The sequence below is a fragment of the Chanos chanos genome, chromosome 5, assembly GCF_902362185.1.
Source record: "Chanos chanos chromosome 5, fChaCha1.1, whole genome shotgun sequence".
NCBI lineage: Eukaryota > Metazoa > Chordata > Actinopteri > Gonorynchiformes > Chanidae > Chanos > Chanos chanos.
Window position 1 is genome coordinate 11478734 of NC_044499.1, and position 27445 is coordinate 11506178.

General features: G+C 40.8%; 1 protein-coding gene across 1 annotated transcript in view; it reads left to right on the plus strand.

The window, feature by feature from the left end:
- The window catches only part of clstn2a (calsyntenin 2a), a 97567-nt gene that overhangs the window by 48012 nt on the left and 22110 nt on the right, over window positions 1-27445 (plus strand). Inside the window, exons 4-9 of the mRNA XM_030774643.1 lie at window positions 10814-11009; window positions 13253-13461; window positions 16667-16816; window positions 22349-22534; window positions 24947-25204; window positions 27053-27174. Coding sequence (XP_030630503.1) covers window positions 10814-11009; window positions 13253-13461; window positions 16667-16816; window positions 22349-22534; window positions 24947-25204; window positions 27053-27174 — 1121 coding nt within the window. The remainder of the gene's footprint in view (window positions 1-10813; window positions 11010-13252; window positions 13462-16666; window positions 16817-22348; window positions 22535-24946; window positions 25205-27052; window positions 27175-27445) is intronic.

Sequence of the window (27445 nt, forward strand, 5' to 3'; positions counted from 1 at the left end):
TCAAAAGAAGATGGGATGAAGTGCATCAATGAGGCAAGCAGTATTCATATAATTTACCCCCACAAAGAGACCTTTTTTCACTTCTCCTGTCAACAAAGTGGGAGAGACAAGATATGCTAACAAGAGAATGAAGGTCTCCAAAGCTTTTTCCTCAGAGAGGGAAAGAGAAAAAGAGAGAGAGAGAGAGAGATGGAGCTGGCTGTTTTACGCCACGCGTTTATAACCAACAAAAATCATTCTCTTTTCAAGTACTTGGAAACGCTCACTCACTTAAAAGTAATTACAATGTCCAGTGTTCAAAACCTGAAAAACGAAAGAAAGAAAGAAAGAAAGAAAGAAAAAAATCACATTTGACTAAGCAGAAGATTAAAACCCTTCACTTGTATCTCATGGATGTAGGGTATTGCATGAGAGTACACAGCGTGAAGTAAAAAAAAAAAAAAAAAAGATTCAGCCAATTCTATTTTGGCTGAGCAGGCCTGAGTATAATAGACTTGCCTTGTTGGCCACCACTGTCCTTTCACAATCTGGCAGTTACGGATGGTTGTTTGATCTGTCGCGTGGAACAGTCATCAGCATGGGTTTAGTTGGAAGCCTGTGTTCTGGGAAAGAGAGTGTAAACATGGCTTTCTTTTTTCATTTAACACTCGATTCAAAAGCACTCTCTGCACACTGTACTGGTGACTCTTCTCCACCATGCTCTGTAAGCTTCGCAGGTGAGTAGAGTCATGAGAACATGTCATTGTGTATTTGTTTTAAGCTCTGACTTCGAATTTCTTTATAATACACACGTGTTTGTATTACTCATTATATTTTACTGCAGAAGAAAAAAAATTACAGGGACACGATTTTTCTGAAGGATAAGGATTCCATAAGACGAGGTCAGTTCTGAAGGACTTGTGTTATTGAATATGATATTTTGCATCACTACAGTTCCGGTAAGAACTGTATTTCTTTTGAGAGCAGCAAAACATGTGACTGACTCAGCTAGGCCTTGTTAATCTTTGCGAACACGAGTGTCTTCTAAGTAATTCTTATTATTTCTGGAATCTTTGAGAGTTTATGGCTTGTGAAGGTTATGTTTTCTTTGAATCAGACTGAAAACCTTGCAGTCTACCACCCTTTGAACACTTATCCATCGAGGCAGAATCCCCCCCAAAAAATGTCAATAAAAACAAACAAAATAAAAAATAAAAAGATGCATGTGTACTATTCATCTGTCTGTTACTCTAGTACTTTGTACTTTTGAATCAGCATCGACTTAGCAGGACTCTAAAGTTTTACAGTTCAATAGGCCGTGGGTGGGGATACATCACTAATCTCTGTTGGATGTGTCTCTTTACGTCATGGTGGTTCTTTGGAAAAAAAAAAAAAGCTTCGGTCCCTCTGCGACTGTTTTCTTCCATTCAGGAAAAGCTCTGATCTGTACCTTCCGACCATGGCAGCATGGGATCTGTTGTTAGTAATGCCACAGGAAAAGCATCCTGGGAGGTACTGCCTGGTGTTTGGTAGGGCAGTGAAGTAGAAATGGAAGGGTGAAGGGGGTAAGAAAAGAGGCATGAAAACTGAGAGATGGGCCTAGCACCTGGACGGCAACATTACGAGCTAAATAATTAATGCCCAACGAACAGAGGTCATCCGGAGTGGGAGGAGGAGGAGAAGCAAACAGGGGCGTCAGCCCGAGGGAAGGCTTTTGGGGCTATTTATAGTCTTGACTGTCTCTCTCACACTCTCCCTCTCTCTCTCGCTCTCTCTCTCTCTCTCTCTCTCTCTCTCTCCCTTATTCATCCCCCTACCCTTCTCTACTTACACTGTAAATCAATGAGATAAGCACTCTGGTCATGGGGTTTACTTCACCTCAACTTCATGATGCACTCTCAGACACCCACTGGCTAATTCAGCTCTCACCCACGGAGAGTCAAAGACGAGAACACTACGAGGGGCTAGATGTCACATTGATTCCTTCTATTCTCCGTTTTCACTTTTAACTGAATTATGTCCAGTTCTTATGTCCAGTTCTTCCAGTTATAGAGGGTCCCGCCTCTATAATTCAGCATGGCACTTATATTAATGTATGCCTTTCTTTGTTCTTTCCCTCTGGCGCCCCAACCTCTATGACTGTGTGAACCCTGTATGAGGCACAGTGATGCAAACACAATCACTGTAATTGCACATTTTGTTTGTAATTGCTTTTGCCAAAAAAAAAAAAAAAAAAATCCAAGGACATGCGGTTGTACATTGAATGCCTCCACGGGCTTTTCGCTGTACCAGAAGCTTGACAACAAAAGACGCTTTTCACTCACGTCCTAATTCGTAGTTTGCAGTGCAAATTTGTAATCCCAGAACTTTACAGCAGAGCAATTACGATAATTTCACTGCTTTCCCTTTACCCCAAAGCCCTGGGAAAATTAATAAGGACCGTCCTCACTATTGAATTTTCTAACTCTGTGTTGCCCTGCTCATTTGGCTTATGAATGGAGGGTAAAGGATGTCTGCAGCGAAACACTGGGAGAGCTGTTTATTAGCCCAAGGGTCAAATGGATGGTACTGCTATCTCCCAAATGCAATTAGGTGTTCCCCTATCTAAATGAAAGACCCCAATGGGATTCTATTGAATTCTCTGTTGTTGCACAATAAAAGCTGCCCTTGGGCAATCGAAAAGAACCGTAAACCTCTGTCCGGTACTTCACGCAGACGTGCCAGGGAGGACCTACACAAATGACCGCTGCTGCGTTGCTCGTTTCTTCGTCAAATGGGCAACAGAAGAGAAAAGAGAGGGGGAGGGAAAGGAAGAAAAAGCAAAAGTACTGTTTGTGTTTCCTAAGTATGTTCGCGAGCCCCTTCTGCTACTCGAAGTGAAAGTCAAAGCCAGGACTTTTTCTCAGATGTTCAGCCATATGTGTACTTTGACATGATGATCTTTTGTAAATGACCTCTATTTGACCAGAGCACATGGCAACGCCAAACATATTGGACAGTACAGTAGGAGCAATGAAGGGGACGTCTGTTTTTGTCTTCTATTTTTTTTTTTTTTTTCCCTTTGCTTGACTTTTCTAGGGACATGCAGTTTAACAGGAAACTTTAATCAATACCTTATCACCTTATCAGTTTTATCAATAGAAGGAACAAGCTGCATTTATAGAGAAGTTTGACAAAGTGCTTACCCCATATGATGCTGGCCTCAGGCTGCTTGTGTGTGTGTGTGTGTGTGTGTGTGTGTGTGTGTGTGTGTGTGTGTGTGAGTGGTTGCACTTGTGCGTGCGTGTGTGCTATCTGTGTGTGCGTGTGTGTATGTGTGTCTGTGTTCATGTACTGTTCAAAGAAAACATATTACCATGTTTAGATGAGCTGATTTTGGACGAAAATTACATCTTGTGATCCTTACAGCAAAGTACAAGTACAACATCAACATCAACAGGGACATGTTACTACTGCCTTATTTAGCAGCCGGTAATAGTCCTCCACGGTGCTTGTGGGGTTTACCTTTACACACAGATGAAGCATCATCATCATCATCATCATTATATTGCCAAATGCACGCTGAACAGAGGGGATGAGAGTGAAAGGTTAAAGTGTGAGGAGAAGGAGAGAGGAGTGGCTCTCAGGGCCTCTCGGGCGTTATGGAGTGCGTGAGCGAGATCAGCGGGTCATTAGTGAAGAGGAAAAGTAATCCGGAGAGTAATTAAAAAAAAAAAAAAGAACAAGGGGCGTCTGAGTGCATCACTGAGGGGTTGAACGAATCAAGGATAAAACCTACCCCACGTGCCTCTGGGAAGCACATTTTAATCAACCCCCCACCCACCCACAACTACTCAGTCATCTACCAAATGAAAAGAAAAAAAAAATGAGTTGAATGCCTGATGGCATTATGGAATTGCATCAGACATATGGTCGCGTACCGGCAATGGTGTGAGAGCGTACTTTCTCGTGTGACAAAGGCCAGGAGCCTGTCGCACTGGTTGACACGCATTAATTCTCAGTCCATGTTTGGGGAGATATTTCCGTAGCTCTCTGCTCTAATAACGACGCAGATGGGTTTACGCCGTGTTTCCAGCATTGCAGCAGTGTCTATATATACAGCATATATTCACACATACAGAACGTTCTCATATCAAAAGTAGTTGATGTTGATAAGCTGACATATTTGGAAAACCATAATATATATCTCAGCTTATTTTGTTTTATTTACAGTTCTTAGACGTGGAGAAAAACAATACGCGTATTGGTAATAAAACGAAATATTAATGTTATTCTTTTTTTTCTTTTAAGCATGCCTCAGTTTGTAAGCTGTGCTCAAACATTAGCTCTTTGGACATCTTTGTTCATCATTTAAAATGTAGGAAACAAAGTAATGGTGGAGAGTAGAATCAAATGGGTTAAACTGATGTTGTTCTGGCTCAGGGCCATATAAATATACTCTTGCACCAAAGCTAGCCCTTCTGTGCTCATGAATTTGTTATCAGTGTTTGTCATGTTTGGCCACAGCTGCACTTGAATGAAAACACAGAGAGTTTATCTGAGCTGCCACAAGCAATATACAACATCCACATTCCCCAGAACTTTAATAGAAACAAGATAATAAATGACCCCAATCTAAACTTACCTGAGACAAAAACAACCACTAGGCACAAGATGTTCCTGCAAAACGTCATTTTTACAGAAAGATGGATCTGCCTGTATTTGAACATTCTAGAAACTCATATACTAGTCCGTTGCAAATAATTTTCAGCGGTAAGCAGTACACATATTGCATGGATGATTTCTTTTATAACTGATATTTTTTTTTTTTATACTCTCAGTGAGTTCCTCACCTATTCTCACACAGCTTATGCGGGTTGGGTTTCTGAAATGTCACATCTGTCAGTCCAATTTTAATACCTCCATTTCGCTTTAAATGTGGAATTCCTGAGGGTTCAGAGCCCCATACAGGTTCTTCCTGATAGATTAGAAGCACACCATGCAGGTAGTGCTCATGTAAGCAAATCTGAGGTGACTTTTGGATGGGGGCCGTCAGTTCCGAGTTCTGCTGACATGATCCAAATCAGCCTTGTTATTCTGTTGTCATTAAGATTTTCCATATACGTTGCCGTGTCCTACAAGAATTCTGGGTAACATTCTTTGACCCCTCACCTTTCCTTAAAATTTAATCCAGAAAATTCATTTGCACTTACAGATGGAGCAGAAAACGATTTTATTTCTGTCTGTATATGTTTAAATACACACACATTCAAGTGCAACCACACACACACACACACACACACACACACACACACTCAGACACACTCACACATACTTATATATGCTCTGTGTGTGTGTGTGTATGTCTGTCAATACCAACCTAAACATCAAAGTTTGGTTGTTAGAGGAGAATGGTGTACAAATGGTCAGTGTATAATTATAGAGGCTTTTAGCTGGACTTGGTGCTGAGGATATATATACCAAGGCAGTTTTATGCTTATCCCGTAGGTCCTTGAAGTTACTGAAAGGTCTAAGTTGAAACTGATGCTCAAGACCCTCTTTAAATTTAAATGAGAATGGCATTGATTGAAATATACCAATACCTTGTTTAATTGGAAGGGTGTGTATATAGATATAGATATAGATATGGTGAGAAGATGTAGAGATTTATATAAAGCTATTTATTTGGGCATTAAGTGCTTATTTGCTCGAAAGAACACAGTAATACTAGCATAATCTCAAGTAAACACAAAAAAAACTGCCTTGCTTTTCTTTTTTTTACTTGTCCAAGTAATCCCAAATGGCATTAATTATGTTGAGGTAGGGTCTCTGAAGTGGCCAGTCTAATACTTCCACAGCAAGCAGATCTGAGTGTTGTTTTCAGCGTTTGGGCTTATTATCACGCTGAAAGATGCAGTTTTTGCTAATCAGTCATTTTCCTTAGGGTACAGCAAGAGGAATCAAAATTTCTCTTCGTTCATCATTGCATTGATTTTGACCACATCCCCTTCACCGCCTGCTGAATTGCACCCCCACATCATGACAGAGCCTCCACTGTGCTTCATACAGGGCTGCAGAGAGGCATCAGTTTGCCTCTTACCAACTCTTCCTCTGACATACTGACATCTTTTGAACCAGAATTCATCGTTCCATGATGCTTTTTTGCCACCAGTTGTCGCTCCGTGCCGTACAGCGTTTTGCGTACTGTAATTTCTTCCGCTTGTTGCCTTTCCACAAGAATGATTTCTTAGGCAGAACACGCCCTACAAGACTATTTTATACAAGGCTTCATCTCACGGTCGAAGCACACGGTGCCAGATGACTCTGCCGGAGGCTGAGTAAGCACTCGACTGGATTTCCTTCTGTCCCTTACGGAAGTGACCTTTAAGTACTGTTCATCAGATGTCGACAGCTTTTTGGGTCTTCCACTTTGTAAACTTGCCCAATTTTTTTCAAGTATCTTTACAACAACTCGAATACCGCATCTTGGAAGTCTGGCTCGGTCTGCCGTTGCTTACCGGCAATAGCCTCGGGGATGCAAAACTACGATTTTATGTCAGTCAAAGTATGTGAGTCTTGCCATTTCCAAACCTCAGTATTTGTAGCTACCGTCCAGTACACTCACGTACCTGTTAAATTCCACCACCAGCACACCTGGTTTGCCTAATTAATACCTCATTAAGGTGAGACAGGGGTGCTGATGGTGGAATTTAACAAATACACAAAATGGCCAGGGTGTCCTTGGGAGAGGGAAATAAACCTCTGTTCTTCTATATCTCCAGTGTCTCACAAGATATCCATAGGTTTTGGAAAACACAAGGAATTATTCTTGCTTTTTATTGTATTAATGGTTATTTATATCGATTTTAATGTTATGTTGTATTTTATATGCAAATGTATATACACTTGCTGCCCAGATAATTAGCTTTAATCATAATTTTCCTGGTTGGCCTAAGATTATATGTGTATATATATATATATATATATATATACGATTTATATGTAGGATTCTCTTCATCCCTACTGCTTTGCTGCATCGAACAGAATATTCCCAAAGCTTTGGAAGTGTAGAAGGTGTGCTTATCTCTTTCTCTCACACACTGCCATTCATGGCTGTATTATTATTATTATTATTTTTTGCTGCAGTACACCTCATCACACTGCACCTATTGTGTTGGCCATTTCATTTTGATAAGGCTTTGTGAGGCCAATGTAAAGGGGAAATTTAAACCGCAGGCCCGTGCGCGCGGGAGCGTCAGCTACGGAGGGTAAATTGTTATTTCAGCACTCAGCGAGGAGGGCATTTCTTTCTTTTTTTTTTTTTTTTTTTCCTTTTTTTTTTTGTGGTTAAATCAGATCCAAAGAATGAAATAAATAATTGGGTAAAATGAAGAGAGGAGACAGAGGGAGGGAAAGTTTGGCTTATCTGTAGACAACAGCAGGCGTGTTCACACAGCGGCAAGGCGCGGCGTTGTTTGTTTCCTCCGTCCTGGCGGGGTCTAAGTGATATCGGCTGTCGTGGGGTCAGAGTTCTGCGGCCTCTCGGAGGCAATGTTCCAAATCCCTGAAAGGCATGCCCAGGTTGGGATGGAAAACAGTGCCAATGCTGGACTTGTGAAAAGATATAATAGAAAGACAGTGTCTTTTGTTGTGGTCTCCCAGTTGCCATGGTGTCAACAGATAGTTTCTCTAGTTGTGTGGGCATTGACTGCGTTTGGTTCTGCGATATATAGATTTAGTAAGCGGAGAATGAAGATTGGTTTCCAAGACTACAGCAGACATGCTCTGTTGAGAGGCATAAAGCTAAAGCTGGAAACACAGAACTCAAAACAAAAGGATAAAAAAAAATCTTAGTACCCTTAGCTTTTGTTCTCTGTTACATAGTTCAGCGTACAATAAGCTTGAGTGACTGGAATAGTCTCAGCTATGTTTAATCAGATCGTCATAAGAATCCATAAAAAAATGATTCACAAATTTGAACATTTACTTATTTGAAAATGTCAGTAATTCTGACCCCTGTAACCAGATTGTTTCATATCTTGAAATTTTTAATATTTCCATTGTTTAAGAATCTAGCACATTTTTCATGCATTTGCAAGTGGATATGTCATGCAGGTGCCGAAAGCAACATTACAACAATCGGAAATGTAAAAAAAACAAAACAAAAGAAAAGTTCTTTATAGGAGTGCTGGCTTGTGTTTGTGTTGTCTGCTACTGGGTAGCAGTTCATTCAAGCGTTGGTTTGTGTCTTTGTGATAATGTGAGGACACAGACAGAGCAAGCTAGAATGAAAAACAGAAGTTCATTTGAAAATGACACACCTACCTGCCCCAGACTCCAAAATGTCTTTAGTATTGAACTACCAGTTTCTATCTTTAAGGCCAGAAAGAGAAAACATTGTAATTTCAAAATGAAAAATATGATCAGTGTATCTTTTAAGTATCACATCTCATCATTTGAAGGTTGTCCCATAAAGAAATGACTTATAGTAGCTCTCCATTCAGAGGGAGCAGTATCTCTTGTTTAGACTACAGCACTCTGTTAAAGTTTTGTCTTTCAAGTTGTGAGCACTACTCTTAAATGAGTGTAGCAACTGCTGCAAAGAGAAACATGTTTGGAGAAAAGCCAAGATAACATGACATTATAAAACAGTTCAAATTTGTAATATGCACCTCAAACATGGCATCAGCTGCTAATGATTGTTACCAGGATTCTACGGTTTTATTCTCAACTATAAATCAACTCTGCTATGAATCTTTTATATGGCTGCCCTGACGACTGACTTTCTTATCCGGTCTTCCTCTTCTATTGTTCTTTGATAAGAAAATCATAGATGTACTCTTGCAGAGCTCAGCCTACAGGGAGAAGTCCTGTTCCTATGGCTACTCGCCGAGGAGGTACCATGAATGTCTTGTACAAAATTAATGAATTGTGTCTTAGAAAAATTGACTGGCAGGCAAAACCTTCTACTTTTTCTTTGGACCCAATTCCAAAGTTTTTTTTTTTTTTTTTTAATCCAAGGCATTTTCAGCAGTCTAATTGACAGTGTGTTGGGCATAGTAAACTGGTATCTTTCCAGACACTCTTCCAGACAGTCTCAAGACCGCTGTTATCAAATCCCTTAAAATCTAGATTCTTCTCTTTTTAGGCATCATTTTAGTCTCATGATGCTCTTCCTGGAAAAAATTCTACGGAGTGCTCAGACAGTTCAATGAAGAGGTACATGAAAACAGCAGTTATGAATTATTTCTGTCCAGTTTCAGAATAAGCCACAGCACATAGCAGCTCTGATGAGGGTCGTAATTCATCTTAAACAGATTTGTCAGAAGAGCACTTTAGTCCTTCTAATTCGGATTTCAAGTACAGCATTTGACAACAGACCTTAATGTATTTCAAGAGCAGTTGAAAATTTGGTTGGCCTCTCTGGAACTGATTTGAAGTGGTGTAACTCTTTTCCTCTTGGCAAACAGTGCGTGGTTAGTTTTTGATTAAAGAGCATATGTTGTTCTAGAGTGTTCCACGCTTGGACTTCATTCTGTTTGGACATGCGTCCATACGTGCAGTATTATTTGTCTAGTTTGTAGTCAAAATCCACAGTGACGCCAAAAACAGTAATCTTGCCCGACGAATCATGCCTGAAACAAACAAACAAAAAAAGGTTATTCTTATTCTTAAACTTGTCTGAGTTTTACCTAATCAACAGTTTCATTAATTCTGTTTTTTTTTGTTTTTTTTTTCATCTAAGCAACTTTACACATTTTATCTCATTAGATGCTGAGAAACTGGCTCCTGCTATAGTTTTCTCTCACTTTGAACAGCCTTCTCTCACGTTCTCTCCTTTTTTTTTCTGTACTCTTACCGACAGAGCACAAAGTGTTACTATGGGTGAGAAAGAACAAAGGCATGAGCCACATTTTTTAACATCTTGCTTACAATGCTTCAACAAAGATATCAATATGAGGTCATAAGAACAGAGATTCTCAGATGACCTTATTTGTCTTCAGAGATCTAAGGGGTGTTAAACCTTAATATTTCTGAGTGTATGAGAGATGTTTCAAACTGTGATCTGCAGAGCATCTACAGCAGGATAACTGGTTATTCCACGAGTAAAGCACAACAAAAACAGGGAAGGAGCCGTTTTTCTTTTGGCCCTTAATATATTAAACACAGCTCTCGGGCGCTTGGATGTTAACTCCCAAACACATCTCAAAAACATTTTTTGTTTAGTTCATTCATCTATTTATTTTCATTTCTTTTATGATGCTGTTCTAAATTTCATCCTTTACTAATATGATCAAGTGTTATTTTTTTTTTTTATTTCTTCATATTACTTTCTTTATCTTTAATACTTTTTGCAATTCCTGTTTCATTACCCGTAAAACACTCACAGCGCTTTTTTTGAAATTCTTTTTGAAAGGGGCTGTAAAATAAAGTTTATTATTACTGTTGTTATTACTATTATTGTTATTATTATTATTTCCTGAAAGTAGCGAGGCACTTTAGTCTATTAGAGGGCTGGAAAGCCTATGAAAAGAAAGAGGGCTATCAAAAGTCACAAGCAGTAACCAAATTGAAAACACCATGCTTCCACTCTGTGTGTGATTGCACAACGTGATTCTTTCTCTGCTACAAGGCAATTACCAGTGCAGACAGTCATTCTCATCTTCACAGCATGAGTCGTCCCTATTCTAAAAACAGCCATTGTCCTGCGTATTGTAACACTGGTCTTTTGGACTTGGAAGGGGCGAACTGCAGAGTATAGCAATGATAATTCAGTCGGAGGGGGGTTAGTTATTTATTCATTTGTTTGTTTGTTTGTTTCAATCTCCCTCCTGTGTCTTTTTCTCTCCTGCAGGTGAGATCTGTGCTTTTAAGATCCATGGGCAGGAGGCTCCTTTCGAGGCGGTGGTGCTGAACAGGACGTCTGGCGAGGGGGTCCTAAGGGCCCGCGGCCCCGTTGACTGTGAGCAGCAGAAGGAGTACACCTTTATTATCCAGGCCTATGACTGCGGGGCCAGTTCCACTGGGGCCAGCTGGAAAAAGAGCCACAAGTGAGTGTTTTGGCACAAAATTTTTATTTTCTTTTGTGTGTGTGCTTCCTACCCCTATAATGAAAGGTGTTAAAATATAAATGATACTTACGAAGATGAGAATTTCCGTATGCACAACAGAATCCTCACTCTCCTTGTTAAAATGACCTTTTTTTTTTTTTAATAATTTCGTTTCAGAAGCGCATGAAACTATGTGTTACTAAGCGCATGAAAATGCTGAAAAATATGGTACAACAAGGCCAAGCTGATATATATATATATATATATATATATATATATATATATATATATATATATATATATGTTTATCTTTATTGTATGACTTAGCGTGTATCTGAAGTTAAAGTGTGAGTGATGAAGAGCTGAAAAAGGTTTTCATAAGCGCGAGCTAGGTATTGCATAAAGAAAACGGTAGACCAGACATCTGATGTGTGAATATTCCAGAATGTGGATAAGATGGGTCTCTGACGTATTGGCTCATTGATGTGTCTGAGAATTCATAGGGCTTTAAAGCATGAAGAGCGTATAACATATATTCTTTTTGAGTATCGTCTTTATGAAACCTCACTGACCGTGCAAAGAGGCTGCATGTAACAGTTTGCTAAACTTCTAATTTTCAAGTTCATCAAGTCAATCAAATTTGTCACTCTATTATGCAATAAGGAAAGTTAGCGTACAGTAAATAATTCAAAGGAAGACTTTGTTTTATGTTTCACGCATAATCATTGTGATCATTTTCTGCAATTATAGATAATGTATAAGCTTTTTGTTTAGCAAAATAAAAAGTGAACTCTCAGCTAGTTTGGGCGTTCGAAAATGACTTGTTGTCTGCTCGCATATTCCAAGTTTTCTTTTTCTCTCTCCGTTTTCTCGACGCTCTCTCGCAGCAGGTGAGTGACTGGTTCTGGCAGCTCTCCAGCACATGTTGAGTCCCCACAGACTGCTCTGAGTCTTGCCCAATGCACAGCCCCAGCTAGCTCTGCATCGATGACCTATCAAGATGTTTACCGAGTTTCTGGAAGCTTCCATATGTGCCTGACAAGCCCTCTCACAATGGCAGCTCAGGCAGCAGTTGGGCTCTGATGAAGTGCTAGCTGGGACTGTGCCCCAGGCCTCTAATACTGTCAGAGAGAGAGATGAGAGAGAGAGATGAGAGAGAGAGAGAGAGAGAGAGAGAGAGAGGGAGAGAGAGGAAGACACTGAGGGGTGGAAGAGAGAGAGAGAGAGAGAGAGAGAATGTTTTTGATTTCACAGCTTGGGCATTGCTGATGAATCTCTCTTGACACAGAGAGACGACGGCATGTGTGGTGTGTGTGTGTGTGTGTGTGTGTTTGTGTGTGTGTGTGCTTGAGCAGCATCTCCACAGGATATTCTAAATGCAGGTCTCATTAACGTAATACCTTAAATTAGAAAGGCATATGACAACAAGAGAGAGTGTAAGTTATTGTCAAACAAGGTCACAGCCAGGGGTGAGGAGCTGGGAACTGACTTGTGACTGAATGTGTTTTCCATGGAGCAAAGTGCTGCATTCACTTACGCCCTGTGATGAAGAGAAATGATATCAGTGCCCATTTTTTGGGGGGAGGGAATGAGAGCGATGGGTTTTTAAAACATACGGCAAAAGCAAGAGATCTGTAGATTTGTAAAATCTCCACGTTTGGCAAATATAATTAACTTCACTTTTGATTTTAATGAAATGTATTAATTAGAATAATAAATCCTGTGTGCAGTGCTTATTTATTGCCTTATCACTGTCTGTGTCAGTTTGCAGGATCTCAAGTTGGTAAACAGTAATTCAGTGGATGATAAATTAAGAAAAATTGTGCTCCACTGGCCTTTCAGCTTGCTGTAAACATGGCAGAAGAAATCTTTCAATCATTGAAGATCAATTAATGTTATCATCTTTTTGCCAAAATTACTGGACAAGTTCGTTTCAAGTATTTTTGGTTTATCGATTCTTAAAGATACTTAAAAACCATTGAATAAAATATTTTAAAAAATTAAAATGAATGCCAGATAGATTTTGTGGCCTGAATATGTTAATTAAAATCTCTTCTCTCTTGTTCTCTACATCTCTTCATCCCTCGTTCCATCTTTTTGCACCCCCCCCCACCCTCTCTCTCCCTCCCCCCCCCCCCCTCCCTCTCCCTCTCTCTCTCTCTCTCTCTCTCTCTCTCTCTCTCTCCCTCTCTCTCTCTCTCTCTCTCCCTCTCCCTTTCCCTCTCTCTCCTTCTCTCCCTCAGGGCGGTGGTGCACATTCAGGTGGATGATGTAAATGAGTTCTCGCCGACGTTCAGGGAGCCTGTGTACCGTGCCATGGTAACAGAGGGGAAGATCTATGACAGCATCCTTCAGGTGGAAGCGTGGGACCAGGACTGCTCCCCACAGTACAGCCAGATCTGCAACTACGAGATTGTCACCCAGGACACGCCCTTCGCCATCGACCGTAACGGTGGGCTGCCACGGCCGTGGACAGACACGGAGAGGCGCTCGCACACACACATACGCGCGCACACAAAAACACACATGCACGGGAAAAGGCGCCCATGGGTATACAGAAAAATCTCAAGTGGTAACAGAGCGTGCCTCATTTTTTTTTTTTTGTTTTTGTCTCAGAACATTTATCGTGGAAATGAGAAGACATCTGAAAGCATGTTCCCATCATCGTTTGTGAGATATTTTTATCTTAAGAGACTGTGATTTTTTTGAGGATTTTTTTTGTCTTCTTTTCTTGTCCAATTGGACTGCCCTTATGCCGTTTTAGACGCAACCAATCAGACGTCGGCGTGTATTTTTTTTTTTTTTTACACTGACCTATCTGATCAGGCAAACAAGGACAAACCGGGCCCGGGGATCGCTCAGTCCATATCAGATCAGAGGCCGCTCTCGGTGGCCTTTGGCCATGTTGTCTTTGTCTCTGTCCGCTCCTCTTACATGTCTTCTAGCTGGGTGGCAGCTGCCTCGAATCCTCCCGTGGAGGCGGGCTTTCTTGCGGCCCCGGCCCTGATTACCGCCTCCTTCTCCTTCAGCTTAGCTGGAGTTTTCACTGCTGCATAGGAGCCATGCCTGTGTCTGCAGAGCGACTGGCGCTCATACGGCTCAGCTTAGAGCCAAGCAGGCAGGGAGTGATGCATGGGCCGCCAGACTGGGTTTTGTTTTGAGGGGCTTTTGGCTCCATCATTTACTGTGGATCAGAGGCCATAGTGAGTTATTAAATACAACGGGCCCTCTGGCACTGAGCTCTGCAGCCAAGGAGAGAGAGAGGGGGGGGGGACACAGAGAGAGAGAGATAGAGATGAGAGGAGGAAAGGAGAGGAGAGACGCGGAGGGGAGAAGAGAGGAGCAGGGGGAATGTGGTAGAGAAGAATCAAAGAACTACGACAGGGAGGTTTGGGGAGTGGTAGGTGCACCCAGACAATGAAGAGGCAAAAAGAGATAGAGAGGGGGAGAGAGAGAGGTGCTAAACAAGAGAAAGTGATTGCGATGAAAAGGAGAAAATGAGGTTTGATGACAGAGAGGAAGAGTGGAGTGGGAGCGCAGGATAGAGGAGGAGAGGAAAAGAGAGGAAAAGAACAACACTGGAATGGTAAGAAGGAGGAGGGGAGAACATGAATAGATTACAAATCCTTAGTAGTATTTGTTGCTTTGTTTCTCCTTTCAGTGAATAATAGATCTTGAACATGCAGTATGCTTCTGTTCAACACTGTTTACCAAAAAAAAAAAGAAAAAAAAATCCCACTTCACATGTGAAGGCTGTCCAATTTTGTAGACTTTTTTAGCGTTTTTAATCAACTTGGGGGTAGAGGGATTCTCTCAGAAAGAAATCTTAAAACTTTCAACTGTGAGTTCCCTGTGTTTTGACAGTGGTAGTGAGTACTACATGTAATCTAAAACTTGAACATCCTTGGATTGTCAAGAAGAATGCAGATAAGAGGCAGTAAATGTGATGGTGGATTATAAAATTGGAGCTGTATTTATTGTAAACTACAGAAAGTGTCCAGGGCCTAACTAACAGCAGTCATTACAAAGAATTGCAGAATTAACTAAAGTACAAGAGGAGTTGGGGAATGCACTTCACGTTTATTTAAAACTAAAGCTAATAAGCAGACAGGTGCAGAGTCAGCGTGCTCTCTCTCTCTCTCTCTCTCTCTCTCTAACATGGGAGTACTGTCACAGCTCTCTGAAAGAGAGGCAGGAACAGCACTGTAACAGGGATGAGTTGTTGTCTTATCCAGAGCATTATGCTCTCTGCCTGTCATTGGTGCTGTAACAGGGATGAGTTGTTGTCTTATCCAGAGCATTATGCTCTCTGCCTGTCGTTGGTACTGTAACAGGGATGAGTTGTTGTCTTATCCAGAGCATTATGCTCTCTGCCTGTCATTGGTACTGTAACAGGGATGAGTTGTTGTCTTATCCAGAGCATTATGCTCTCTGCCTGTCATTGGTACTGTAACAGGGATGAGTTGTTGTCTTATCCAGAGCATTATGCTCTCTGCCTGTCATTGGTACTGTAACAGGGATGAGTTGTTTTCTTATCCAGAGCATTATGCTCTCTGCCTGTCATTATGCTCTCTGCCTGTCATTGGTACTGTAACAGGGATGAGTTGTTGTCTTATCCAGAGCATTATGCTCTCTGCCTGTCATTGGTACTGTAACAGGGATGAGTTGTTGTCTTATCCAGAGCATTATGCTCTCTGCCTGTCATTGGCTGCTCATAGAAACAAAGGCTGGAGGTCACTGAACAAGAGCTAGCCCTTTAGAAACAAAACCTTCTTTTCAGCACACCATATGAAATCACTTTCTCTAATCAGCTCCCGTAGCTCAATTCTGCCATATAAAAGCGAGTCCTGACGCAGCGTGTTGGCTGATAGCTAGAGATGAGTGTATTTTTTTTTTTTTTTCGTAGGTCTACATTTGCAAAAGCACCCCCTTGGATCTGAGCAGTCTAGGTCTGGTAGCCCACAGTGGGTGACCTCTATTTCTCATTGCTGTCTCCTTGACGGCATCCAAAAAAAACTCATTGAAATGCAGCCAGCAGGTAAAAATAACCACAGGCCACTGGACGTGTGAAAGCTTTAAATCACTGGCTGGTACCACACCATGGTCTCAACTGAACCCCGTAGCCCAGGTTCAAAAGCCAGGCCGCTCTGACCAGCGTCGATAGTGTACAGAGGCCTACTGATCCACAGCAGGCAACGTGCAGAATGATTTACAGAAAGACTGCTTTGATTCATAAATACGGGTTTTTAACTGTGGTGCTTTGTCTTACACTGTATTTATTCACACTATTGTTTCGGTTCTGACGTCTCTTTCTCTGCTGCAAGGCTTTTTTTCAAACATTGTATGACTCTTTTACTGCCGAATATATGGTACACACGCTCTTTGTCGACATGTCTGCATTATTTGAGGAAAGAATAATAGTTCTTTTACGTTGTAGAAAAGTACTCGTTAACATTTTTTCAAAGCTCGGTTTTTAAGACTGGTTTTGACTCTTACTTTTGTTTGACGCAAGCATCAAAAACAAGCACTCACTGATCACATATCCAAACATGAAATACAGTTACATCGTTATAAAAAGCGATTTCTTTACTGCTTTATTTTCATCATTGTTAATGTCTCTATTGGACGTTATAACACTCTGTTCTTTTCCCCTGCAGGTAACATCAGGAACACAGAAAGGCTAAGCTACGACAAACAACAGCACTATAAGATCATGGTTACCGCGTATGACTGTGGACAGAAGAGGGCGACAGAGAGCGTGCCCGTCCACATCGATGTCAAACCGGTCTGTAAACCCGGATGGCAAGGTCAGTGAAGTGAAAGTTCTCTCTCTCGCTCTCTTTTCCATTTCTTGCGCACTCTTTAAAATGATGCTCGTATCACTTTAAAACACTCTCTTATGTGGGACCCCTGTGAACTTGAGCACAGATCCTCTCTCATCTGTTGCAGACACCCTTAGTGATCTTAACCACAAAGATCAATATCTCTGAACTCTGAGTCCATAAGGAGCACTGCAGTGCGCACAACCCTCTGTCTTTAGGCTTGTTCAGCACAGCTACATGAAGCTTAGCAGCAGCTGTCTGACTGGCCTCAACCTGCTTAGATATCACACTCATAGCAGTTGCCAGTAGAACAAAAATAAAGTGTAAATTTCCAGTGAGAATATATTCTGTACAGTTCTCCATGACAGTTTACACATATTAGTGAATCATTTAAATGTTATGACTTTAAGATTATTACGACTGCTTTAATTCCTGCTTGGTTACAATTATTCCTGAAAATCATTAATTAGCTGTTCTAAAATGCTCTTTTCTGAGTAATTTTTTTGCACATTCAAATCTGTTTCCTGGTACTGGATTGTATGTGTGTTTAGGTCACACAAATGACAGATGAAGACATTTGTATCCACGGGTTATGGCATCACTGACCTAGAGCAGTGGTTCTCAATCCTGGTCCTGGGGGACCCCTGGTCAGACCTATCTGACTGAACTCATCAGCGGCACTTTTGATTGGCTCAGCACACCTGATTTAATCAAGAGCATGTTAATCACACTAATCAGGTGTATTTGGAGCAAGGATAGATAGAAGATATGCAGTTCAGGGGTCCCTCAGGAGCAGGACTGAGAAACACTGACCTTGAGACTACCCCAGTATAATGAGACTGGTCCTGTCCACTGGTTATGGTGTCATTAACCCAGAGACTACGCCAGTATAATGAGACTGGTCCTGCCCAGTGGACTGCAGCTGTCTCTTAGTCAGTGTTCAGCAAAAAAAAAAAAGAAAAAAAAAAAGCATGCACTCTTTCTTATGCCTTGAGAAAAATGCTCTCAGAATTGGAGCAGCATGAGAATTTGGTAAAAATGACTGCTTACGAAAGTCTACTCTCCCCCTGGACACTTTTTTCCCCATTTTGTGGTCTTTCTCAAATTTTTCATGCTTTTAACTGAAAAAAACCCCCACATTATCTCTAGGGTGAAATTTCATGTGCAGCAAGGGGTGCAAGACAAAAGCACATACAGGACACTGGGGATGTAAGCTCAGAGCAATTTTTTGAATAAACTTCGATAAAAATCATAAAAAGATTAACATAATCAAGTATGTATGTGATAAAATATTTTTTATCACATTTTTCAAAATATTTGAAGAAAAAAAAAGGCAATTATGATACATGTTATCCATATCAGTACATCGTCTTCCGTATTGACATCATAAGATGATGCAATAAATGCATGACATCATCAGTGTAACCAACATCATAAGAACACAACATCACAATCAATGGTGAGTAAATAATAAACACTCTATCAGGCGATTAAAGAGATAATGATGGTACGCTCAGTAAAAGCATTATCATTGTGTGAATTATAGTAAATCAGTAACATTTGCTTAGAAACTAGGAATTCTTCCTATGTTTTGTGCAGTACATGCTGATGATCTAACCAAAACACAAGCTATAGGCATTGCGCTGCGTGTCTTGTATTGGTAACGTGCTCTGCGTGTGTCTCGCAAAGCACTCTAACGTTGACACAAAGCCTCACCATTTTCTGCATTTTAAGAGTACAAAGATGTTTTGATTTAGATCCAAAATGAAAACATAACACCTTTGACACCTGCCTGTCTCTGATTGTCATTTCAACTCCTTTTTTTCTCACACATCTAAACATGAAGTGCAAATCCTTTTTCGACACACACACACACACACCAAAAAAAAAAAAAAAAAACACCTCGAAGTGTGCATCTCCCTTGTTAAAGTGACTCCGGTTTAGGTGTAAAAGAGATTAGAACAAAACATGTAGATTGAGTCAATGCATGGCTCTGTTCTGCCTGTTTGAACATGAGCTAAGCTCCCCGGAACTGTTGGCTTGGGCCGTTTATCAGCCGCGGAAAGCCTCCCTCTGCCGAAAGAGAGGCTTATTCTGCAAAAGGGCAGCTCCCTCTACGAAGAACCAAAATGTCACCCTCAAGCGTATTAAACTGCAAATCTTCTAAATCCACAACCCTTGGCAATAAATGTGTCATATCCATGCCTTCCTTGTGTTATATTACTCCAAGCATGTTTTCTCTGTTTGGCTGCCAGTAATTTAGCTACCTCCCACATAACGCTGAAGTTCACTCCTACATCTGATTTTCAGCAGTAGAAAAAAAAATCGTACCCTTTTTTTTTTTACCCCTCTGCTCAATCCTACCAATATCCTAGTCCTCTGTGTTCCAGTGTTGCGCCCCCCCCCCCCTTTCCCGTTTATGAGGATCACGTTTTGAGCTCTCTCAATCTGTCAGAGCACGGTGTCAGAAAAGTGCCTTGAAATATGTTGACAGGAGTCAGTGAGCTGCTTTGCACAAAAGAATAAGCAGTCATTGCTTCATAGATTACATGCCCTGCATGTCATTCAGATGCATAGAGGAGGAAAGTGGAAATATGAATAGAGTGACACTGATGACAGGCTGAGACTGAGGTGAAAGAAGGGTGTCTCGTTCAAATGCTTCCCGCTTGTGTGAGCATGTAATCGGGAAGGCTCTCCTGCTCTCTGTGGTCAAATCTCATCTGTCAGCACTGATCTCTCCATCCATTCGACTGCCCATTTCCTCCCTCCCTCCCTCCCTCCATCCAGCACAAGCTTGTGCGAGAGTGACACTTCCCTCATTGTGTGCAGAACCCATGGAAGACTTCGACTGTCAATCAGGATCCAGTCTGACACTCAAACGGGCGGCGAGCTTTCAAAATGCGGCATTGCTCCTTTAGTCTCAAAAAGTTACATTAAGAACCCCCCCCCCCCCCCCCCAAAACACCCCACCCCACTGAAACTAGTACATTAGCCATTGCATGTACAATTTTTTTTTCAGTTATTTTGTGTAAGCAAAATATCTTTTACCTTCCCTCACTTCTATGAGTTTTTTTTCAATTCCCATAATTAGCATAGAGATCATGTTTTTTCCCCCCCCCCCGCTCTCATTAGGGTACAGCATCATCATGGAGATACACAGTGGTTTGAACCACATTAAACAGCTGTGTCGTGTTGCTTTTTCCATAGACCTTGCAGAGGTGACCTAGAGGTCACTACTTCTGTGGTGCTTATGAAAGATTCCTGGAATACCCCAAGCTTCCCTGTTTTGAAATGCATTATGTTAAAAAACACGCTCATTTTTTATTATTTTTGTTCTCTTGCTTTATCAAACACTGCAGCAGTCTTAATACACCCTGCTTAACTCTGGTATGCCTCTCGGTATCCGTGGCATTTCTGAATAAGCTATGAATGTTTAATGTTGCAGTTAATGTTAATCTTCACCTCAAGGTTTCAAAATATTTTAGTTATTGAATGTAGTGTTTTTTTTGTTTCTTGTGACATGCTAGTATTTAGATGATCAAAGAAATTTCAGACTTTCCAAGAAGAGAGGTGCATATTAAAGTTCCTTTTTTTTTTTTAGATTTTTGAGGATATTAGCTCCAAACTTGCTTATTCAACTGTTATTTCACAGGTCCAGCTTAGTGATATGGTTATGGAGTTGGTGGCTTGTAAACACTTGCTTGACTAAGTGAGGATAGTGGACTACCTACTTCTTTTTTTTTTCTTTTTTTTTTAAATCTGTTCCCTTACTCCCACACATGGCATATTTGGTGTGAAATTGTTCGATCACATATTCAGGGAGTGCTGGATGTCTCTCATTCAAAAAGGTTCAGACAGAGGTCTGTATTGCGTATTGTCTCACCATTTTATACACCGTAGTGGCAATGAAAAATGAAACACTTTTCAGTTAGAAAAACAAGCCCTGGGAATCTCTCTCTGGTGAAGCGAATATAAAACAGATAAAACTGAATTATACAACTGAGGAGTCTGTGAACACAGGCAATGTATGCAGCTTTGTTTTTTTACATCGTTCCCTTCAACGATTTGCACCTTTAAAGGCGTCTTATGGGATTCGGCGGGGCCTGCTGTTACCAACATAAGCTAAGACCTTAAGAGATGGAAATGTATGCTCCGAACAAACATTTGCTATCTAATCATACATATTATAGCGCGCTTAAAGTGTAAAGATATTTAAGGCAAAGGCCAAACAAAGCGTAAAATGTCAGGGCCAAGCTCCTCAAACCTTCTTTTAAATCTGCGGTTCTACCCGTTAGGATTGTCTTTTCATTTCTCAGACAATTCAGACAAGCAGCACATTCAGACAGGCAGCAAACGTCCTTATTGATGATCTTTCTCCCCAAAAGCTGAGACAGGTGTAATAATATCATAGTTGTCTATGTGATACTCACTATAATACTTTTCTATAACACACGTAGAAACAACAGTTTCCTTTTATGATTTTGTAATTATTAAAGGAATAACTCAGATAGATAGATAGATAGATAGATAGATAGATAGATAGATAGATAGATAGATAGATAGATAGATAGATGAATAGATAGATAGATAGACAAAGATGAATAGCTGGATAGATAGACACAGATGAATAGATAGATAGGTAGATAGATAGATAGATAGATAGATAGATAGATAGATAGATAGATAGATAGATAGATAGATAGATAGATAGATAGATAGATAGATAGAAACAACAGTTTCCTTTTTTGCGTTTGTCTTCTTTCATAAAGTCTTTTGTATCTCTGTAGATTGCAGCCTTTTGTATTTTTTTTTCTTATTTCTTGTCAGGATTAGTTTAGTTTTCCTGGGTACATTGTGGTTTCAGTTCAGTTCAAGTCTGTTGTCTGTTTTGTAGATCCTCGGTGCTGAAACCAATGTTGTCGAATCAGTGTCATCCTCAGGTGGGATGCTGGGATATGTGGTTTGTTAAGGGCTCGCTATCATGAATTTACACAGATCTGAAAGCTGAACAAAACAAGATGTAGCTGAAGTCAGAAAGCTTCATAGTAACAACCATTATCTTCATCTAAGCAACTGAAGGAAGTGTCCAGTCTTAAACATTTAAAACACGTCTTGAAAGATGGAATCAGCAGATGTTGGCACAGGTTCCTCTGCTCTTCTTTAAAACTGGGCTTTCATCATTTTGACATTGATTATGTCTATCAACTAAAGAAGACCCTCGATCAGTTTACAAGTGCTGCCAGGCAGTCTTTTGTCTCTCCGCTGGAATATCGCCAACAGAAAAAGAACAGAAATGACTCTTAAAAGATGCACGTGGTATACCGTGTCATGTGCCTACATGAATAAACATATTCCCTGTTTTAGAGGCTATTTATAATTTGATGATATGTGACTGCTTTGTGGCTTTTGTTGTTGCATAGCCATGAGCAGGAAAACATTTCTAGAAGAGGGGATGTGATAGCGCATAGTAAACTTTTTGCAAATGTGTCTATGTGTGTGTTTTTGTATCCCACTTAGGCTGGAACAAACGAGTGGATTACGAACCTGGAACAGGCAGCAAGCAGCTCTTTCCCAAGATGCACTTGGAGACTTGTGATGGCCCTCTGTCTTCAGTTCGAGTTATGGTGGAGCTTCAGACCAGCCATATTGGGAAGGGCTGTGACCGGGAAACATACTCTGAAAAGTCCTTACAGAAGCTCTGTGGTAAGATGATTAATTATATGCTATATTCATGAAGGGATGACTCTAGAGAGCCAAATCTCACTGGTAGTTACTTCTTAGTCAAATAAAGAGGAAATTGCTTTGGGATCTACTCATTTATTGCAGTCAGTACTTAAATATTAAGCATCCTTGCCCTTAATATACATACATACATACATACATATATATATTTATATACGCATCAGGGTTTCGGATGGGATTTTTTTCTTGCTGGTCCAAACCAATTTGAAACTGGGCTGCACAGTGGTGCAATAGGTAGTGCTGTTGGCCTCACGGCAAGAAGGTTTCGAGTTCAGTCCCTGGCCGGGCAGCCTGGGTTCCTTTCTGTGTGGAGTTTGCATGTTCTCCCCATGTGTACGTGGGTTTTCTCCGGGAGCTCCAGTTTCCTCCCACAGTCCAAAGACATGCATACATATATAAGACGTGCATAAATATATAATATTATATGGATTTATGGATTCTCTAATATCATGGATATATGGATTCTCAAAAATTATTTGATATTTTAATCATTTATAATTTAATGTTAGTATAAATTCATATTCTCCATGCTGAGTTTGTTTTGATATACAAGAATATGACACATGATTTTGTTCTTTACGTGGTTATATACTGTATATATTGTGTGTTCAAGTGTCTCTGTGCTATGCAGTATTCATCTGTTTCATCTCAAAAACGTACAACAGACTTGGTTATGTAAGTGCTTTTCATGCAATTCTTTGTGACACAGTTGTGTCACGTGTCGTGAGCCAAGCATTAAGCGTGTTGATTTTCTCTCAGCTCTCATTTTCTCCCTCCTTGAACTTGCCAGCCCCCCCCCCCCCTTCAACCCCACCCCACCCCACCCCACCCCCTCCCCCACGGCTCGAGCTTAGACGGCTGTCTCTAAATATGCAATATGTGGCAATAAGAGTTTATTGGTTGAGCATGGCTAGAGTATTTAGTTATGTGAGTTATGGCCCACGAAGGTTTCTCGATACTCCCATCTAAATGCAAAAGCCTCGGCCGACCTCTTTAGTATGCACACTCTACAAGCCGAAGACTTCTCAAAGCCCTATAATCGTTATCTAATGTGCAATAAAAGCAAATCGTATTGTTTTTTTTTGTTTTTTTTGTTTCGTTTTTTTAAAGCGACATCAATTCGCTAAAGCGTTCACATGTGTGGAAACAAAGGGGTGGAATTTATTTTAAGAGCAGCTCCACCTCACATTTCAAGACCACTTAAGGTAATACAATTATATCATCAGTGCCTAATAGTGATGACTATACCAAAATAAGAAGGAGAAGAAAAAAAAAAAAAGAGTATTTATTTCGGGAGAGAGATCTGTTGTCAGTCAAAGGCACAGGCAGGGTAAAGTTTTCACTACATTTCAGTCCCTCATATTTATCTGGGCAAGACCGATCAATACTAAAGTTTGATGAAAAGAAGACAGGGGTCATTGTTGGGGCCAGACTCTCCTTGGCACATGCTTAAAGCTAGTTTATAAGATGGAATTTCATTGACATGTCCCACGTGCTATTTTCAGGGAATAGATTCTATCAGAAAAGACCTGAGACGCTCGGTTGAAAAACGTGGTGTGTGTGTGTGTGTGTGTGTGTGTGTGTGTGTGTATTCATCGTCTACTATCGATTGACATGAATAAATACCGCATAGCTTAAATGCAACACTGCTTTTTTTTCTTTTTTCTTTTTTTTTTTCTTTTTTTCCTTGGGAGTTCAGTGAGCAATGTGCGGTTGTGGAATGAGAACACACTGGTCTGACACCAGAGAAGCTCATCGCTCATTCTGTCCCTGTGTACTGGTCAGCCTGTCACCTCAAAGTGGGGAAAAAGATTCAATATCCTCTCTCACACTCTGAACTAAAATACGAGCCTGAGAAGGATGACTGAACACAAAAGAGAGAGAGAGTGAAGCGGGGCCTGATAAAAGATGGATATGCTGTGCTCTCTCTCTCTCTCTCTCTCTCTCTTGCTGCATATTCAGGGCAGTTGTGTAAAGCCTTCCTCCTAGAACTAGAAAACTAATTATACCCAAAGCTTACAGTACAGTTCTGAGGTCGTATCCTATAGGCATGTGAATTAGGATCTTTGTTCTCCATCCTGCTCATTTTGGCTCCTGTTTGTCTGCTGTATTCAGAATGATGTTTTCCTATATGCGAGAATACTGAAATATTTGAGAATATTTAAATGTTGACTTACAGTTATACTGCAAGCGTTCATTTGCTACACAGACTTTTAAGGTCGCTACTTTTGCTAGCATATTTGCGGTGCTGTATTGATGTTGGATGCTCGAGAGTTATTATCATCCTCTGCCCCTGTGATAAATAACAAGCTGAGAGACAGTCCGTGTTAATCTTTGCTCCTGTTTTCTCATTGATTTTTTTTTTTTTTCAAGGTGCGGCTTCAGGCAGCACTGATCTTCTCCCCGCTCCGAGTGCTTCCACCAATTGGACGGCTTCCCTGTTGACAGACAGCGGGCGAGACAGTGACCTCATCTTCCGTTTCGACGGAAGGCAGGCTGCCAATGTTCCAGACCAGGTGGTGCCACAGAACCTGACCGACCAGTTCACCATAGCAACGTGGATGAAACACGGACCAAGCCCCGGGCTGAGAGCAGAAAAAGAAACCTTGCTCTGCAACTCTGACAAGACCGGTGAGGTTCACGGACGACAGCGGTGGATTAGGACTGATAATAGACCGATAATAGACGACTAAATGAGCGCTAAACAGCAGAATTCAATTTCTCTCAAAATAATAAGAGCAGAAAGAAAGACAGGATTATTTGACTTGGTCAGATCTAAAAAGGAGGATTAGATGAGTAAACGATTAGCCGGCAGATTGGAGAGCGCTGCATTGACTCTGGAAACTTTTATTTTGTTTCTTGTGTTTCATTCAGAATTCAGCTGTGTTTCTCCACTCTCCAAACGTACCATCATGTTCGAGTGTCTGTGATGGGGTTAGAGTTAGGCCGGAGTTGGAGCAGAGTGTGGGAGGGAAAAAAAGACTCTCAGATTTCATTTAAAGCTGGCCAGTTTGCTCTGTAAAGCTAATGGAGTGGGTCAGAACTATCTTAGTGAATCTAAACCATGCCAGTGGATCATGGTTGAAGGATTTTGGAAGAGATGTTGACAGCAATACCCTATGAATGACTGAACTACAACACAAGTACCGACACTTACTGGTATTTGTGTGTCGTGTTTTCCACAACCTGGGCATTCAGTATGCTTGCGGTCAGTAACCAAGCACCAACTTTTGTATTTCCAGACTATTCCGTATAACTGTAATACCCTTAGTAACTGTCCCCATTCATTATATCCGAACAGGCACAGATGCGAAGAAATCTCTGAACTACGTGTAGTTTCTCCTGTATTAATGTAGTGTCAGTAAATTCGCTGCTTACGGCTGAAAAGAGTAGTGGTAAAAGTGCATGGAGTTTGTGAGTGACCAGTCTGTCTAGCTGTCGTCACATTTGGCTAAGAGGGGGATTGAGTGACCATGACGGAGGTGAGCTTCTCAGCAGGAGCGTCTATTGAGCCCATTGATCATCGCTGTCACGCCGAGTGAGTGTGAGACTTAATCAATTCGCACGCGAAAAGCAGCAAGGTGTGATTCACACGGGACTAGGGCGCACGCACACACACTCACACACACACACACACACACACACACTCATTCAGTGCTGAAAAGTAACACCATGCATAAGCCATCAAACGGCTACCTTGATCAATCAAAAAGCTTGTTGGCTTCTGGCAAACTGAATCACCCAGGGTAAGGTTGACTGTGACAGGTAACAAAGCATCTGGGATTGAGAACAGGGGCGTAATGTAAAACGGCAGACGTCGATATCACTTAGCGAAGCTCACGCGTTAATAAGCCCACTCGTCTGTAATGACAGCTCACCTGTGCGCATCATACTAAAAGGATTTTGTAAAAAGAGAGGCATTTGGTCAAGATGATTTATTTTCTGCTTTGATTTTTCACAAGTAGCAAAAGTTTATACGTTCTCTTTTTTTCTTTTTTTTTTCTTTTTTTTTTCTTTTTTATCGGCCTGAAACTTGCGGTACATTTAATGAGCCGTTACCTTCAGCTGTGTCTCTCCAACTCTTAAAATGAACCATCTGATTGGAGTGTCTGCAGTTAGACTCCACCCAGGACAGCCTTGGAGCAGGGCTTTTGTCATTGTTTTTGAGATGCTTGGCATTACTTTGTAATTATTGCAATTATTTTATTCCTTGGAATGTGATTATGCTGACATTGAATCAGTTTATGCTGACTTAAAGAACACTGTCTCAAAAGCTTTTAGCAAAAGACAGTAAACAATTGACGCTCTTAGTTTACCTCACTCTAAAACGAATCGTCCATATGGTCCCATATATAGAATAAGAAAATGGTAGTATCCAATAATCATTAGCAGAAAAATGCTCAGGTTCTTTTGAATGTATTTTAATTATTTCTCATGGATATCTCTCTCTCTCTTTCTTTTGTTTGATTTTTGTCACAGAAATGAACAGACATCACTACTCTCTTTATGTCCACAACTGTCGTTTGGTGTTCTTACTCAGAAGAGATTTTACACAAGTGGACACATTCCGACCGGCAGAATTTCACTGGAAACTGGAACAGGTGAGTCAGCTTTGAACTTGCCTTTGTATTCACAGTCGTGCTGAGAGTATGTTCGTACTTTAATGAAATATACCTCCAGATGGTCGGTCTTATGCAGGTGAATTTTGGTACTTGGCTGTGAGAAAGATATTCTCTAATTAAAATGATCTATTGACAAAAGCACTTTGATGGACATGTGGATGGGACGCCAACATTTCTGAAGGGTGCTCCAGAAAAAGCCTGCTGAACAGCTGAGACTCTGTGTTCTCCCCTTTGTCTTTGTGCATGTTTT